This window comes from Eleutherodactylus coqui, chromosome 3 (assembly GCF_035609145.1).
Source record: "Eleutherodactylus coqui strain aEleCoq1 chromosome 3, aEleCoq1.hap1, whole genome shotgun sequence".
NCBI lineage: Eukaryota > Metazoa > Chordata > Amphibia > Anura > Eleutherodactylidae > Eleutherodactylus > Eleutherodactylus coqui.
The window spans coordinates 18,157,391-18,170,592 of NC_089839.1; the positions used below are offsets into that span (position 1 = coordinate 18,157,391).

Consider the following 13,202-nt stretch of genomic DNA (forward strand, 5'->3'; position numbering starts at 1 on the left):
GAGTGATAGAAGAAAATGCCTTAGTTGGATTGTTTGCCACAGTGATATTGAGTTTGGTTCTGTTATTCCTCTCAGCGTGTCTACTGATAGCCACTGGCCCTCTTGTAGGAAGTGTTCCGCTCGGGATCTACCTCCTGCTATCCAGTTTCGGAAGGCTTTGTTCTCGTTCCCTGGCGGAAACGCCGTGTTGCCTAGGATTGGGTACATGGGGGATGGTTTAGGGGAGATGTCTGCGTTGGTGCTTATTTTGTTTATTATGCTCATTGTCGGGCCAATTGTAGGGTGTTTCGTGTAGTCCGTTGATGCTTGTCCCTGTGTTCACGTGAGGGCTGTCAGTGGCATTTGTACAAATGATTGTTCGATTTCCACCCATAGCTTAAGGTCAGAGTGTCTGTGCCAATCTACTGTTCGTACCAAATGTGCCGCTTGGTAGTATTTCAGGAAGTTTGGTAGTCCCAAACCTCCTTTTTTTGGGCTTGGACAGGGTGCTCCTCGCTATGCGAGCGGGCTTGCCTGCCCATATAAATTTAATCATGAGCGAGTGTAAGTTTTGGAAGAATTGCCTCGGGACCTGAATGGGGAGGGCCTGGAATTTTTTAAAGCAGTTGTCAATGGGACTTTCTAATGTTAAAAACGCATTGCAAGTATGTGCTTTGCGATTTTTGTGCAATGCGTTCTTAGCATTAGAAAGTCCCATTGACAATCGCGTGAAAAAAAACGCACAAGAAAAACGCAAGTGGGTGAGCACCCTAAGTATCTATGCCTGGCAGTGCTGGGGGCTTTCAGTAGGCTCCAGGCTGCCATGCTAGCCCATCAGCACCCCACAATCTTACTGGGGAGTCAGTACCAGTGTAACCTGATGACTGTACACTTCCTCGAAGAGCCGGATTGAGGCATTTACAGCGGACGACCGTGTCTGTAAATATTCTTTATTAATATTATAAACCATAATTGAAAATTACAGAAAAGTAAAAAAATGTAAAAAGATACAAGTCAGTCAGTGCAGGGGAGTGCGGGATGGTGGGGGTCAGTCTCTAATATGCATGGGACGGTGATGGCAGATGTGGATGGATCACTGAAGGGTAAGGCACCCCGGTGACTATATCCCACCTTAGTACAAGTATAGAGAGTTGTGCGCATGGTAAACATAAGTATAATATAAAGGTCACCACATCCACGACACAGTTAAGTGACCTGGGGAGATGTTAGGCATAGGAGTATATCACCCCTCGATCTGATCTGGTGGATGCTTTGTCAAGGACTTAAGAGATCCTATAGTAAAACCTACAGATACCACATTATCATGTGACCACCATGAAGACTACCTGTGAAAGGTGGACCCACACATACTGATCAGCAGGTGAATGACCATCAAATATGTATCCAGAATAACAAAAGTGGAGTCTCATATGTTCCCTCTGAGTTACATCCTGTATTATACTCCAGAGCTGCACTTGATATTCTGCTGGTGGAGTCACTGTGAACATACATTACTTATCCTGTACTGATCCTGAGTTACATCCTGTATTATACTGCAGAGCTGCACTCACTATTCTGCTGGTGGAGTCATTGTGTACATACATTACTTATCCTGTACTGATGCTGAGTTACAGCCTGTATTATACTCCGGAGCTGCACTCACTATTCTGCTGGGGGAGTCACTGTGTACATACATTACTTATCCTGTACTGATCCTGAGTTACATCCTGTATTATACTGCAGAGCTGCACTCACTATTCTGCTGGTGGAGTCATTGTGTACATACATTACTTATCCTGTACTGATGCTGAGTTACAGCCTGTATTATACTCCGGAGCTGCACTCACTATTCTGCTGGTGGAGTCACTGTGTACATACATTACTTATCCTGTACTGATGCTGAGTTACAGCCTGTATTATACCCCAGAGCTGCACTCACTATTCTGCTGGTGGAGTCACTGTGTACATACATTACTTATCCTGTACTGATCCTGAGTTACATCCTGTATTATACTCCAGAGCTGCACTCACTATTCTGCTGGTGGAGTCACTGTGTACATACATTACTTATCCTGTACTGATCCTGAGTTACATCATGTATTATACTGCAGAGCTGTACTCACTATTCTGCTGGTGGAGTCACTGTGTACATACATTACTTATCCTGTACTGCTCCTGAGTTACATCCTGTATTATACTGCAGAGCTGTACTCACTATTCTGCTGGTGGAGTCACTGTAAACATACATTACTTATCCTGTACTGATCCTGAGTTACATATTGTATTATAATCCAGAGCTGCACTCATGTCTTGCTACAGGGAGTGGGGAGGGGTGTATTCTTCCAGCCTCAGTAGTAATAAATACCCAGTGAATACTGTATAATGCTCTTTTTGCAGGTCTTCCTGAGCCTAGACTGACCAGGCAATGCAGGTCACGTGACCACTGGTCTTCATTCTGCAGTCCCTTTGTGTCCCATAATCCTCCAGTCCCATCCTCAGCTCTGGTTCCAGTTTTTCAGTAGCGGCAGTCCTGGGATTACAGCTCACATCTCTGTTATTCCTTCTTGCGGAAGAACTTTCTGAAGACAGATTTGTTCCGTGGCTTCAGGTCTGCTGTGTGTCTGCTGATCCACTCTCCCTGTGGGGCAGCAAAGGAGTGACAGCGCCCACGGGGTATGAGAGGTTCGTCAATATAAACGGTCACAGAGTAGCTTGAAGAGGTCTCCCGAGGGCTGGAAACTGGTGTCACTTTCTGATACACGACTGTAACAAAAAGCAGATCAAGGGAGCGAGCGCCAAAGTAATCTGGAATAACATTCTTACATCTGTAACAAATGCATTCTCAGTGATGTCACTGCTGCTCACTAGTGATTGGATAGGCTGTATTCTCAGTGATATCACCGCTGCTCTTTAGTGATTGGATAGGCTACATTCTCAGTAATGTCACCATTGCTCTCTAGTGATGGATAGGCTGTATTCTCAGTGATGTCACTGCTGCTCTCTAGTGGTTGGATAGGCTGTATTCTCAGTGATGTCACTGCTGCTCTCTAGTGATGGATAGGCTGTATTCTCAGTGATGTTGCCGCTGCTCTTTAGTGATGGATAGGCTACATTCTCAGTAATGTCACCATTGCTCTCTAGTGATTGTATAGGCTGCATTCTCAGTGGTGACACCGTTGCTCTCTAGTGATGGATAGGCTGTATTCTCAGTGATGTCACTGCTGCTCTGTAATGATGGATAGGCTGCATTCTCAGTGATGTCACCACTGCTCTCTAGTGGTTGGATAGGTTGTATTCTCAGTGATGTCAATGCTGCTCTCTAGGGATTGGATAGGTTGCATTATTAGTGGTGACACCGCTGCTCTCTAGTAAAGAATAGGCTGTATTCTCAGTGATGTCACCACTGCTCTCTAGTGATTGAATAGGCTACATTCTCAGTGATGTCAATGCTGCTCACTAGTGGTTGGATAGGTTGCATTCTCAGTGATGTCACTGCTGCTCTCTAGTGATGGATAGGCTGTATTCTCAGTGATGTCACTGCTGCTCTCTAGTGATGGATAGGCTGTATTCTCAGTGATGTCATCGCTGCTCTCTAGTGATTGAATAGGCTGCATTCTCAGTGATGTCACTGCTGCTCACTAGTGGTTGGATAGGTTGTATTCTCAGTGATGTCACCACTGCTCTCTAGTGATTGAATAGGCTGCATTCTCAGTGATGTCAATGCTGCTCACTAGTGGTTGGATAGGTTGCATTCTCAGTGAGGTCACTGCTGCTCTCTAGTGATTGGATAGGCTACATTCTCAGTGATGTCACTGCTGCTCTCTAGTGATTGTATAGGCTGCATTCTCGGTGGTGACACTGCTGCTCTCTAGTGATGGATAGGCTGTACTCTCACCGATGTCACTGCTGCTCTCTAGTGATGGATAGGCTGCATTCCCAGTGATGTCACCGCTGCTCTCTAGTGGTTGGATAGGCTGTATTCTCAGTGATGTCACTGCTGCTCTCTAGTGATGGATAGGCTGTATTCTCAGTGATGTCACTGCTGCTCTCTAGTGATGGATAGCCTGTATTCTCAGTGATATCACTGCTGCTCTCTAGTGATGGATAGGCTGTATTCTCAGTGATGTCACTGCTGCTCTCTAGTAAGGGATAGGCTGTATTCTCAGTGATGTCACCGCTGCTCTTTAGTGATTGTATAGGCTACATTCTCAGTAATGTCACCATTGCTCTCTAGTGATTGTATAGGTTGCATTCTCAGTGGTGACACTGCTGCTCTCTAGTGATGGATAGGCTGCATTCCCAGTGATGTCACCGCTGCTCTCTAGTGGTTGGATAGGCTGTATTCTCAGTGATGTCACTGCTGCTCTCTAGTGATGGATAGGCTGTATTCTCAGTGATGTCACCGCTGCTCTCTAGTGGTTGGATAGGCTGTATTCTCAGTGATGTCACTGCTGCTCTCTAGTGATGGATAGGCTGTATTCTCAGTGATGTCACCGCTGCTCTTTAGTGATTGGATAGGCTACATTCTCAGTAATGTCACCATTGCTCTCTAGTGATTGTATAGGCTGCATTCTCAGTGGTGACACCGTCTCTCTCTAGTGATGGATAGGCTGCATTCTCAGTGATGTCACTGCTGCTCTCTAGTGATGGATAGGCTGTATTCTCAGTGATGTCACTGCTGCTCTCTAGTGATGGATAGGCTGTATTCTCAGTGATGTCATCGCTGCTCTCTAGTGATTGAATAGGCTGCATTCTCAGTGATGTCACCGCTGCTCACTAGTGGTTGGATAGGTTGTATTCTCAGTGATCTCACTGCTGCTCTGTAATGATGGATAAGCTGCATTCTCAGTGATGTCACCACTGCTCTCTAGTGGTTGGATAGGTTGTATTCTCAGTGATGTCAATGCTGCTCTCTAGGGATTGGATAGGTTGCATTATTAGTGGTGACACCGCTGCTCTCTAGTAAAGAATAGGCTCTATTCTCAGTGATGTCACCACTGCTCTCTAGTGATTGAATAGGCTGCATTCTCAGTGATGTCAATGCTGCTCACTAGTGGTTGGATAGGTTGCATTCTCAGTGATGTCACTGCTGCTCTCTAGTGATTGGATAGGCTACATTCTCAGTGATGTCACCATTGCTCTCTAGTGATTGTATAGGCTGCATTCTCAGTGGTGACACTGCTGCTCTCTAGTGATGGATAGGCTGTATTCTCAGTGATTGGATAGGCTACATTCTCAGTAATGTCACAATTGCTCTCTAGTGATTGTATAGGCTGCATTCTCAGTGGTCACACCGTTGTTCTCTAGTGATGGATAGGCTGTATTCTCAGTGATGTCACTGCTGCTCTCTAGTGATGGATAGGCTGCATTCTCAGTGATGTCATCGCTGCTCTCTAGTGATGGATAGGCTGTATTCTCAGTGATGTCACTGCTGCTCTCTAGTGATGGATAGGCTGTATTCTCAGTGATGTCACTGCTGCTCTCTAGTGATGGATAGGCTGTATTCTCAGTGATGTCATCGCTGGTCTCTAGTGATTGAATAGGCTGCATTCTCAGTGATGTCACCGCTGCTCACTAGTGGTTGGATAGGTTGTATTCTCAGTGATGTCACCACTGCTCTCTAGTGATTGAATAGGCTGCATTCTCAGTGATGTCAATGCTGCTCACTAGTGGTTGGATAGGTTGCATTCTCAGTGAGGTCACTGCTGCTCTCTAGTGATTGGATAGGCTACATTCTCAGTGATGTCACCATTGCTCTCTAGTGATTGTATAGGCTGCATTCTCAGTGGTGACACTGCTGCTCTCTAGTGATGGATAGGCTGTATTCTCAGCGATGTCACTGCTGCTCTCTAGTGATGGATAGGCTGCATTCCCAGTGATGTCACCGCTGCTCTCTAGTGGTTAGATAGGTTGTATTTTCAGTGATGTCACTGCTGCTCTACAGTGATTGGATAGGCTGCATTCTCAGTGATGTCATCACTACTCTCTAGTAATTGGATAGATAATATGCTGTATCTTACCTGAGCTGAAGGACTGTGACCTCCTCCTCATTGTCAGGTTAGTATCAGGGTCTCCATCGTTATCAGACTCTGGGAGTCTACCTGGCAGTTGATGATGAGAGTTCGGTTTGGCAATTTCTGTAATGCAAATAGAGGAAACATATTACACACACACACATATAAGCATACACAGCAATGTGCTCTTGTGACTGTTATAATGTTCTGAGTGTGACTCCACCATTGACCCAACCTCCACTCTCCCTATCTGCGATTTATAGAACACTTTCTCCCTGACCCCAGTGACCTCCAATTCCCTGTAACATTATGTTATGACAGCAGTTCCCTGTAACATTACAGGACTAGTACAATACCCCTATAACAGCCCCTACCAAGGAACCACAGGATGTCTCACCAGATGCCACATTCTCCGCCTTCTTCCAATATGGTGGATTGACTACTGGAACCATAATTGCGGCTCGTGCTGGTGTAGGCGGGCACAAGTCTGGCATCAATGACCTTAAAAGAGCAACAATTAGACTCTATCAATATTCCAAAATAGCAAGACAGCCTACAATGATGATTACTGAACCACAAATATTCCACCAGTGCTATGTATGACCACCCGATACCACACAAGGACTATAGCTGAGCCCTAAATACCACCCAATGACCATAACTGACCCCCAGATACATAATGAGAGACAGCGAAATAAATGAGAAAGAATAATGGAACAGAGGGAAAATGATGGCAAAGTTTACTGTACCACACTCTGTCAGGGGTCCTATAGCCCCAGACAATACATACTATTAGAGATAATCGCCATGATCTCACCGAGACATGATTCTTGGGGATATATCGGAGGTCAGAGCTGCATTCCTGAGGAGATCTGAGTCTTCCATTCCTGCAGATAATATAAGGTCGCATAAGGATGAGTACAACTTCCTGGGACCAGTTCCTCCAGTCACTGCCCACTCCATGTTAGTATGACTTTAGTGGCCAGTCATGGACAAGTCAAGTACTGGGTAAAAGTGGTCACTCACCTGAGTTATGTCGCAGTTTTGTCACCCACTGCTGGAGAGACTCAAGGTTTGGGGCCCGAAACAGATATTCAGATCCATCCATTAATCTGCAGGATAAGATGTGAAATGAATGAACTATATACGGAGTATATAGTATAAGTGTATTGTGACCTTTTTTGCTGACTGTGAAAAGTGATATGAAGTCACTGCAATTTAGCTGCAGCAAAAATTAACCTGACACTGAGCGATTGTCAAAATTTGGTGGAGAATGCGGGCAACACTAGCCATCAGCTGCTGCTCAGCAAGATGGTACCAGAAAGCAACAGAATGCAAATAGTGTACTAGGAGCTTGAGGCCAACACCACCTCCCTATTACTGTCCCCGAATAAGGGTCTCATTATTCATATCACTATCCACTGAAGGTCATACGACCAGAGGTGGATTCTGCACTCACCGTAGCCGGAAACAGTTGTCTCTTTTGGTGTAGTCCAATTCCAATGAGCACACCGCTCCTGTGAGGTGCAACGGGGGAGCAGAAGCAGAACTCTATGGGAAGTGGAACGGAGGATCCATCAGTAGCACAGATATAAGAACAGATACGTCAGACACAGTCACCCGCAGAGCTGACAATCTAACAGCTTATAATCTCTATATAAGACATAGTAATAACCTTATAGGGTTCATATGTGGAAATCATAGCTATTGTTAATCAACATTGAATAATATAAAGAGTGTCTGCAACAGATGTGACTGTGTATTATGCAGTATTCAGACATTGCGTTGAAGAGCTCGTGCTCACCTTGGTGGAATGTTTGTGGTCATGGTAGAAGCAGAGGGTCTTCCTCACCAGCACAGCGTAGAAGGTTCCCCATGTGCGGCTAGAGGCCTGAAGACATAGAGACACATGAGTGATGGCAAAAGGGGATTATGAATTAAAACTGGTATCAACAGAAGATGTCGCCCACAGCATGAGATACCACCCGCTACGACAGGCAGTATCAAGTACCATTGCGATAGGCAGCTTCAGGTACCACCCACCGTGACAGGCAACATCCTGGAACCTCCTGTATGTAACCCTGCCCCCATACCTTCCTTGATCACTTAATGAGCCACTCACCTTTTTGCCCCCCACCTGTAGTACATGTTTCTTCTCCAAAGGGCCCTCCATCAAATGAAAGTCCAGCTTCCGAGTCACCTGCAGTAAAAGACAAGGCCATATGCAAAAACCATGAAGGATAGAGGCAGAGGAGTCATAAAATACCCAGATAAGCTATTATACCCACGATATAGGCAGAACAGTCATGTAAGCACCCAGCTTATCTACTACACCTGGATAACAGGTGGAGGAATCATATTAACACCTAGGTAAACTATTTGACAGAAGATACAGGCGGAGGAGTCATAAGAATACCTTCTCACCTTCAATGTGGGTATTTTCTCCAAAGTCTCAGTTGGAGGAGTCTGTGGATTTGGCCTTGATTTTTCTCCACTGATCTCCTCTGGATAACAGTCTGCGGGGACCTTGACTGTACTTTGACTGTTTTCCTTCCAGGCGTTGGGGCTTTTATCCATCACTAACTCTGTAGATAACATGGCAGAGGCTGGCAGAGTGAATGTGGCCACCAACATGTTTGGTTCAGTTCCCATTACTACCTGGCCATATTGTTCTCTATGAGAGTTTTGTTTCACTGGAAGCAAATTAACCCCCACCATCTCTTTTGGAGCCACGCTGTGAGGCGCCTGTACTGGGCACACTTGTGGAACCTTCTTGGCATTATTCCAAATGCCTTCTAGCTCCTCATCATCGTTCTCCAAAAAATCATGGTCTGGATGAAGGACATCTGGAAGTGAACTAGTCTTAGTGAATATCCTTTTCTCAGGTGGGGTCTCTATGGGACTGTAAGGGTCCTGTAGGTGGTGGATGGAGTCATATGTGTGGAGGACACAGTTGGAGGAAGGCGTTAAAGATGGTTGACCCTTAACAGAATGCTTCTTCACACAGTAAGCCACTCTTGTCTCTTGTACGACTGAAGAATGGGTGGTAGATCCTTCTGTTTCTTGGAGGATTGGAGATGAGATGGTAGCTCCTTCTTGTGTCTCTTGGAGGGCTGGAGATGAGGTGCTTGCTCCTTTTGTCTCTTCTTCTGTAGTTTCTCCACCTCGACAATGGGAATCGGAGACATCACAGTTTGATGAAGCAGCTTCAAGGCTCTTGAGTGTACTCAAGACTTCATCTTGTGTGCCCCAGTCAAGGTCAAGATGTTTTAAGAAAATAGGGGAATGTCTGTCTATCTCAAAGTTATCAATAAAGTCCTCGAAATCCTGAGACTCCTGTGCATTGGCCATTGACTTCCCATATCCATGAATGTTCTGCCTACAGTATCCAGAACTACTCGTCAGGGCTTCTAGCCATGCCCTGGTGCCCGGCCAATGGGTGTCTTTTCCAGTGAGGGATGAGTGTTCTTCTGTCACCTCCATCTGATCGGCTGTTGGCTTTTCTTGGGCATCTCCAGAGTCATCCATGGATATAACTGTAATTGCATCTTGGATATTGTCCAATACGTGTGGCTCCTTAGAGATCTGTAGAGTCAAGACACTACCTACAGTAAGACGTGGGCAAGAACTAGACATGGCTTGTGGACTAGCACTAAGGGTTTTCAGCACTGGTTTCTTAGAACCAGAACCACATTCGGCATCAATGTCCTTGCTGAGAGGGTTTTCTACATAGTTTAAAAATGTTTCAAGCTCCGTATTTCTCCCTGAAGTTGTAAATTTCATCTGCTGCTTTGGAGGCCACGTAGAGGACTGGTATATGGGGGTGTCTTTGGTGTTGGGTTTTGTGTCCGTGCAAAGTCCCATAATCTCTTGTATTGTAGATCTCTGAGCTTTCTCCTTCCTCCTGAGGCTCTTCAAGGATATGTTGGATCTGATCTTAGGTGAAACATCAGAGGAAGACTCACAGGAAGGAAACAAGTTGTGTTCAGATGAAAGAGTGGTCTTGGAAAGTCGTGGCACTGTCAGGCTTTGGTATTTATTTTGTGTTTCTTCTTTGGTGTTTAAATAAGTGCTTACCTGGACACGAAGGAGACAGAGAGATCTCAACATCAGGGACATACACGAGGCGCGTGGGGATGGGGACAGTGATGAGGGAGGGAGATGTGATTGTTCTCCACAAGAGAAACCAAGTAATCTTGTAGATATGATACCTTTTAATGGCTAACAAAAATACATGATGTTATAGCGAGCTTTCGGACCTCCCAGGGTCCTTCCTCAGGGAGATATCTGGGACTGAAAGTAATCAGTAAGATATCTGAGTATGAGGGTGGTAAGATAGATATCGGAGTATGAGGGTGATGAATGAGATATCTGGGCATGTGATATCTGGGTATGAAATTGATCAGTAAGATATCTGAGTATGAAGGTAACAAATGAGATATCTAATTGTGAAGCTGATGGATGATCGAGATATCTGAATGAGGACGATATCTGAATATTAAGGTGATGGACAAGATATCTGGGTATGAAACTCAAGAGTGATATATCTGGGTATGAGGGTGATGAAGGAGGTATCTGGTTGTGTGATATCTGGGTATGAGGGCGATATCTGGGTATGAAAGTGATCAGTAAGATATCGGAGTATGAAGGTAACAAATGAGATATCTAATTGTGAAGCTGATGGATGATCGAGATATCTGAATGAGGACGATATCTGAATATTAAGGTGATGGACAAGATATCTGGGTATGAAACTCAAGAGAGCTATATCTGTGCACGAGGGTAATGAAATATCTGGGTATGAGGGTGATGAAGGAGATATCTGGTCGTGTGATATCTGGGTATGAGAGTGATATCTGGGAATGAAAGTGATCAGTAAGATATCGGAGTATGAAGGTAACAAATGAGATATCCAATTATGAAGCTGATGGATGAGTGAGATATCTGGATGAGGACAATATCTGTGTATTAAGGTGATGAGCAAGATATCTGGGTATGAAACTCAAGAGTGATATATGTGGGTATGAGGGTAAGGAGATATTTGGGTATGAAGGTGCTGAGTGAGAAGTTTGGATATAAGGCTAGTTTCATACGAGCGATCGCGATATCGCTGCGTGAAAAACGCGGATTATTTTCCCACGATTTTTGAGCGTAAGCGCTGCTTTTTCTCACCAAAACATTATTTGCTATCATTTGCAACTTTCTCGCGCGTTTTTTTTCTTGCGATTTTGCCGCTTTTTTTGTGCAAAAATCAAAAGGACTTTGTAATGTTAAAAATGCATCGCATGAAAATCGCAAGTTTGTGCTTTGCGATGCAATAAAAAGAAGGCTCCATAAGGAAACATGGGAGAAACCCCCCCCCCCCGCAAAACGCAGAACAATAGAACACGCTGCGATTGTTTTCTCTCGCAACATCGCATGAGTCAAAACATCACAAATGTGAAGAAAACCATTGAAAGACATTGTTTCCATAATTCAACATTTTCGCTTGCATCATGCGAAAATCGCGCAATTTTATTGCCCATGTAAAACCACTCTAAAGGGCGCCCTCACACTTGCGAGAAAATCTTGCGTTCTTTGAACGATGTGAGAGTGAGTGAAAATGCAGAATAATGAAACCAATGACTTCCTTCACATTTTCGGTGCTTTCACTAATGCGATGTTGCGAGAAAAAAAAATGGTGGCATGTCCTATCTTTCTGCGTTTTTAAAAATCTCCCATGTATCCCTGTGCAGCCTCCTTTTTATCGCATCACAAAGCTGCGATTTACATTAAATGCGTTTTTAACATTAAAATGTCCTATTGACTATCATGCTTAAAAAAAAAAAAAAAAAATGCTGCAAAAATTGCACGAAAAAACGCGCAAGAAAATCGCAAGTGGCAGCAATGGTTTGTGTTTTTTTTTAGAAAAAGCAGCTATGGCGCTCAGAAGTCACGGGAAAAAAGTTGCGATTTTGCTGCGATTTTCACACGGCAATATCGCGATTGCCAGTGTGCAGGAGCGGATATATGCTGTAAAATAGAACATGCGTTTTATTTTCCGCTCAGGGATTACGCAATTCTGACACTATTGTGAGGTCATATCAGCGGAAGGGCGTAATTCAATGCATTTGATTGATGTATGTATCACTGCAAATCATACGCTTTCGGAATCCCCAATTCAAATCCGGTTGTGTGAGACTGGCCTTGGACCGGTGTCACACGGGCATAAGCGCATTTACACGTGCATTTACTGCGCACGCATCTGTATGCTTTGGGGCTCCTTCACACACCCGCATTTTTCATCAATCTTTTGTGACTCAAAACCAGAAATGGAATCCACAGAGCGAAGGTTTAGCGGAAAGATTTGCATTCCTTCTGTTTTTCGGACCTGCTCTGGGTTTGGGCTCACAAAATACTGATAAGAACACGCCCGTGTGAAGGAGCTCTTACTGTACTTTTTGAATACGCAAACCGTGCGCATTTGTGTACGCAAAAAAGCACACAAGTGCGCTCCCATTTATAGAAATGGGCAATTAAGTTAATTAGTTCAATATGCGCTATTTTTGTATGCAAATGTGCAGGAAGAATAGAGGATGCTGGGTATTTTGTGCGCGAATAAAATATACGTGAAAAATACGCACATGTGAACAAAGTAACTGAAATCAATGGGTTCTATTCACTGCGTATTGTGTACGTAAAATGCTGCTCGTGTGACGCAGGCCTTAGGGTGCTTTTACACCTAATGATGAATCGCTCGCATGATCGCTCGTACAGCCTGCTTACACAGGCGTATAAATCATTCGCTCGCTAAACCGTTCAGCTATTCACATTCGCTGTATAGGTGAGGTTTCTAGGTATGAAGGGGATATTTGGGTACGAGTGAGGTATCTGGGTATGAAGGGGATATTCAGGTATGAGTGAGATATCTGGGTATGAAGGGGATATTCAGGTATGAGTGAGATATCTGGGTATGAAGGGGATATTCAGGTATGAGTGAGGTATCCGGGTATGAAGGGGATATTCAGGTATGAGTGAGGTATCCGGGTATGAAGGGGATATTCGGGTACGAGTGAGGTATCTGGGTATGAAGGGGATATTCAGGTATGAGTGAGATATCTGGGTATGAAGGGGATATTCAGGTATGAGTGAGGTATCCGGGTATGAAGGGGATATTCAGGTATGAGTGAGGTATCCGGGTATGAAGGGGATATTCGGGTGATGAGTGAG

At 44.6% G+C, this 13,202-nt stretch overlaps 1 protein-coding gene across 4 annotated transcripts in view; it reads right to left on the reverse strand.

The window, feature by feature from the left end:
• Positions 1-915: 915 nt before the first annotated feature.
• Positions 916-13,202, reverse strand: part of LOC136620449 (spectrin beta chain, non-erythrocytic 5-like) — a 48,876-nt gene continuing 36,589 nt past the window's right edge. For 3 of the 4 annotated variants that reach the window (XM_066595221.1, XM_066595224.1, XM_066595223.1), the window contains 9 exons: positions 8,418-10,070; positions 8,116-8,193; positions 7,798-7,884; positions 7,453-7,544; positions 7,020-7,105; positions 6,811-6,880; positions 6,391-6,494; positions 6,000-6,116; positions 916-2,742 (listed from right to left, as the gene is read on the reverse strand). In XM_066595221.1, coding sequence (XP_066451318.1) covers positions 2,534-2,742; positions 6,000-6,116; positions 6,391-6,494; positions 6,811-6,880; positions 7,020-7,105; positions 7,453-7,544; positions 7,798-7,884; positions 8,116-8,193; positions 8,418-10,070 — 2,496 coding nt within the window. In that variant the 3' untranslated portion in view covers positions 916-2,533. The remainder of the gene's footprint in view (positions 2,743-5,999; positions 6,117-6,390; positions 6,495-6,810; positions 6,881-7,019; positions 7,106-7,452; positions 7,545-7,797; positions 7,885-8,115; positions 8,194-8,417; positions 10,071-13,202) is intronic. The other variant, XM_066595225.1, reaches the window with a different exon arrangement.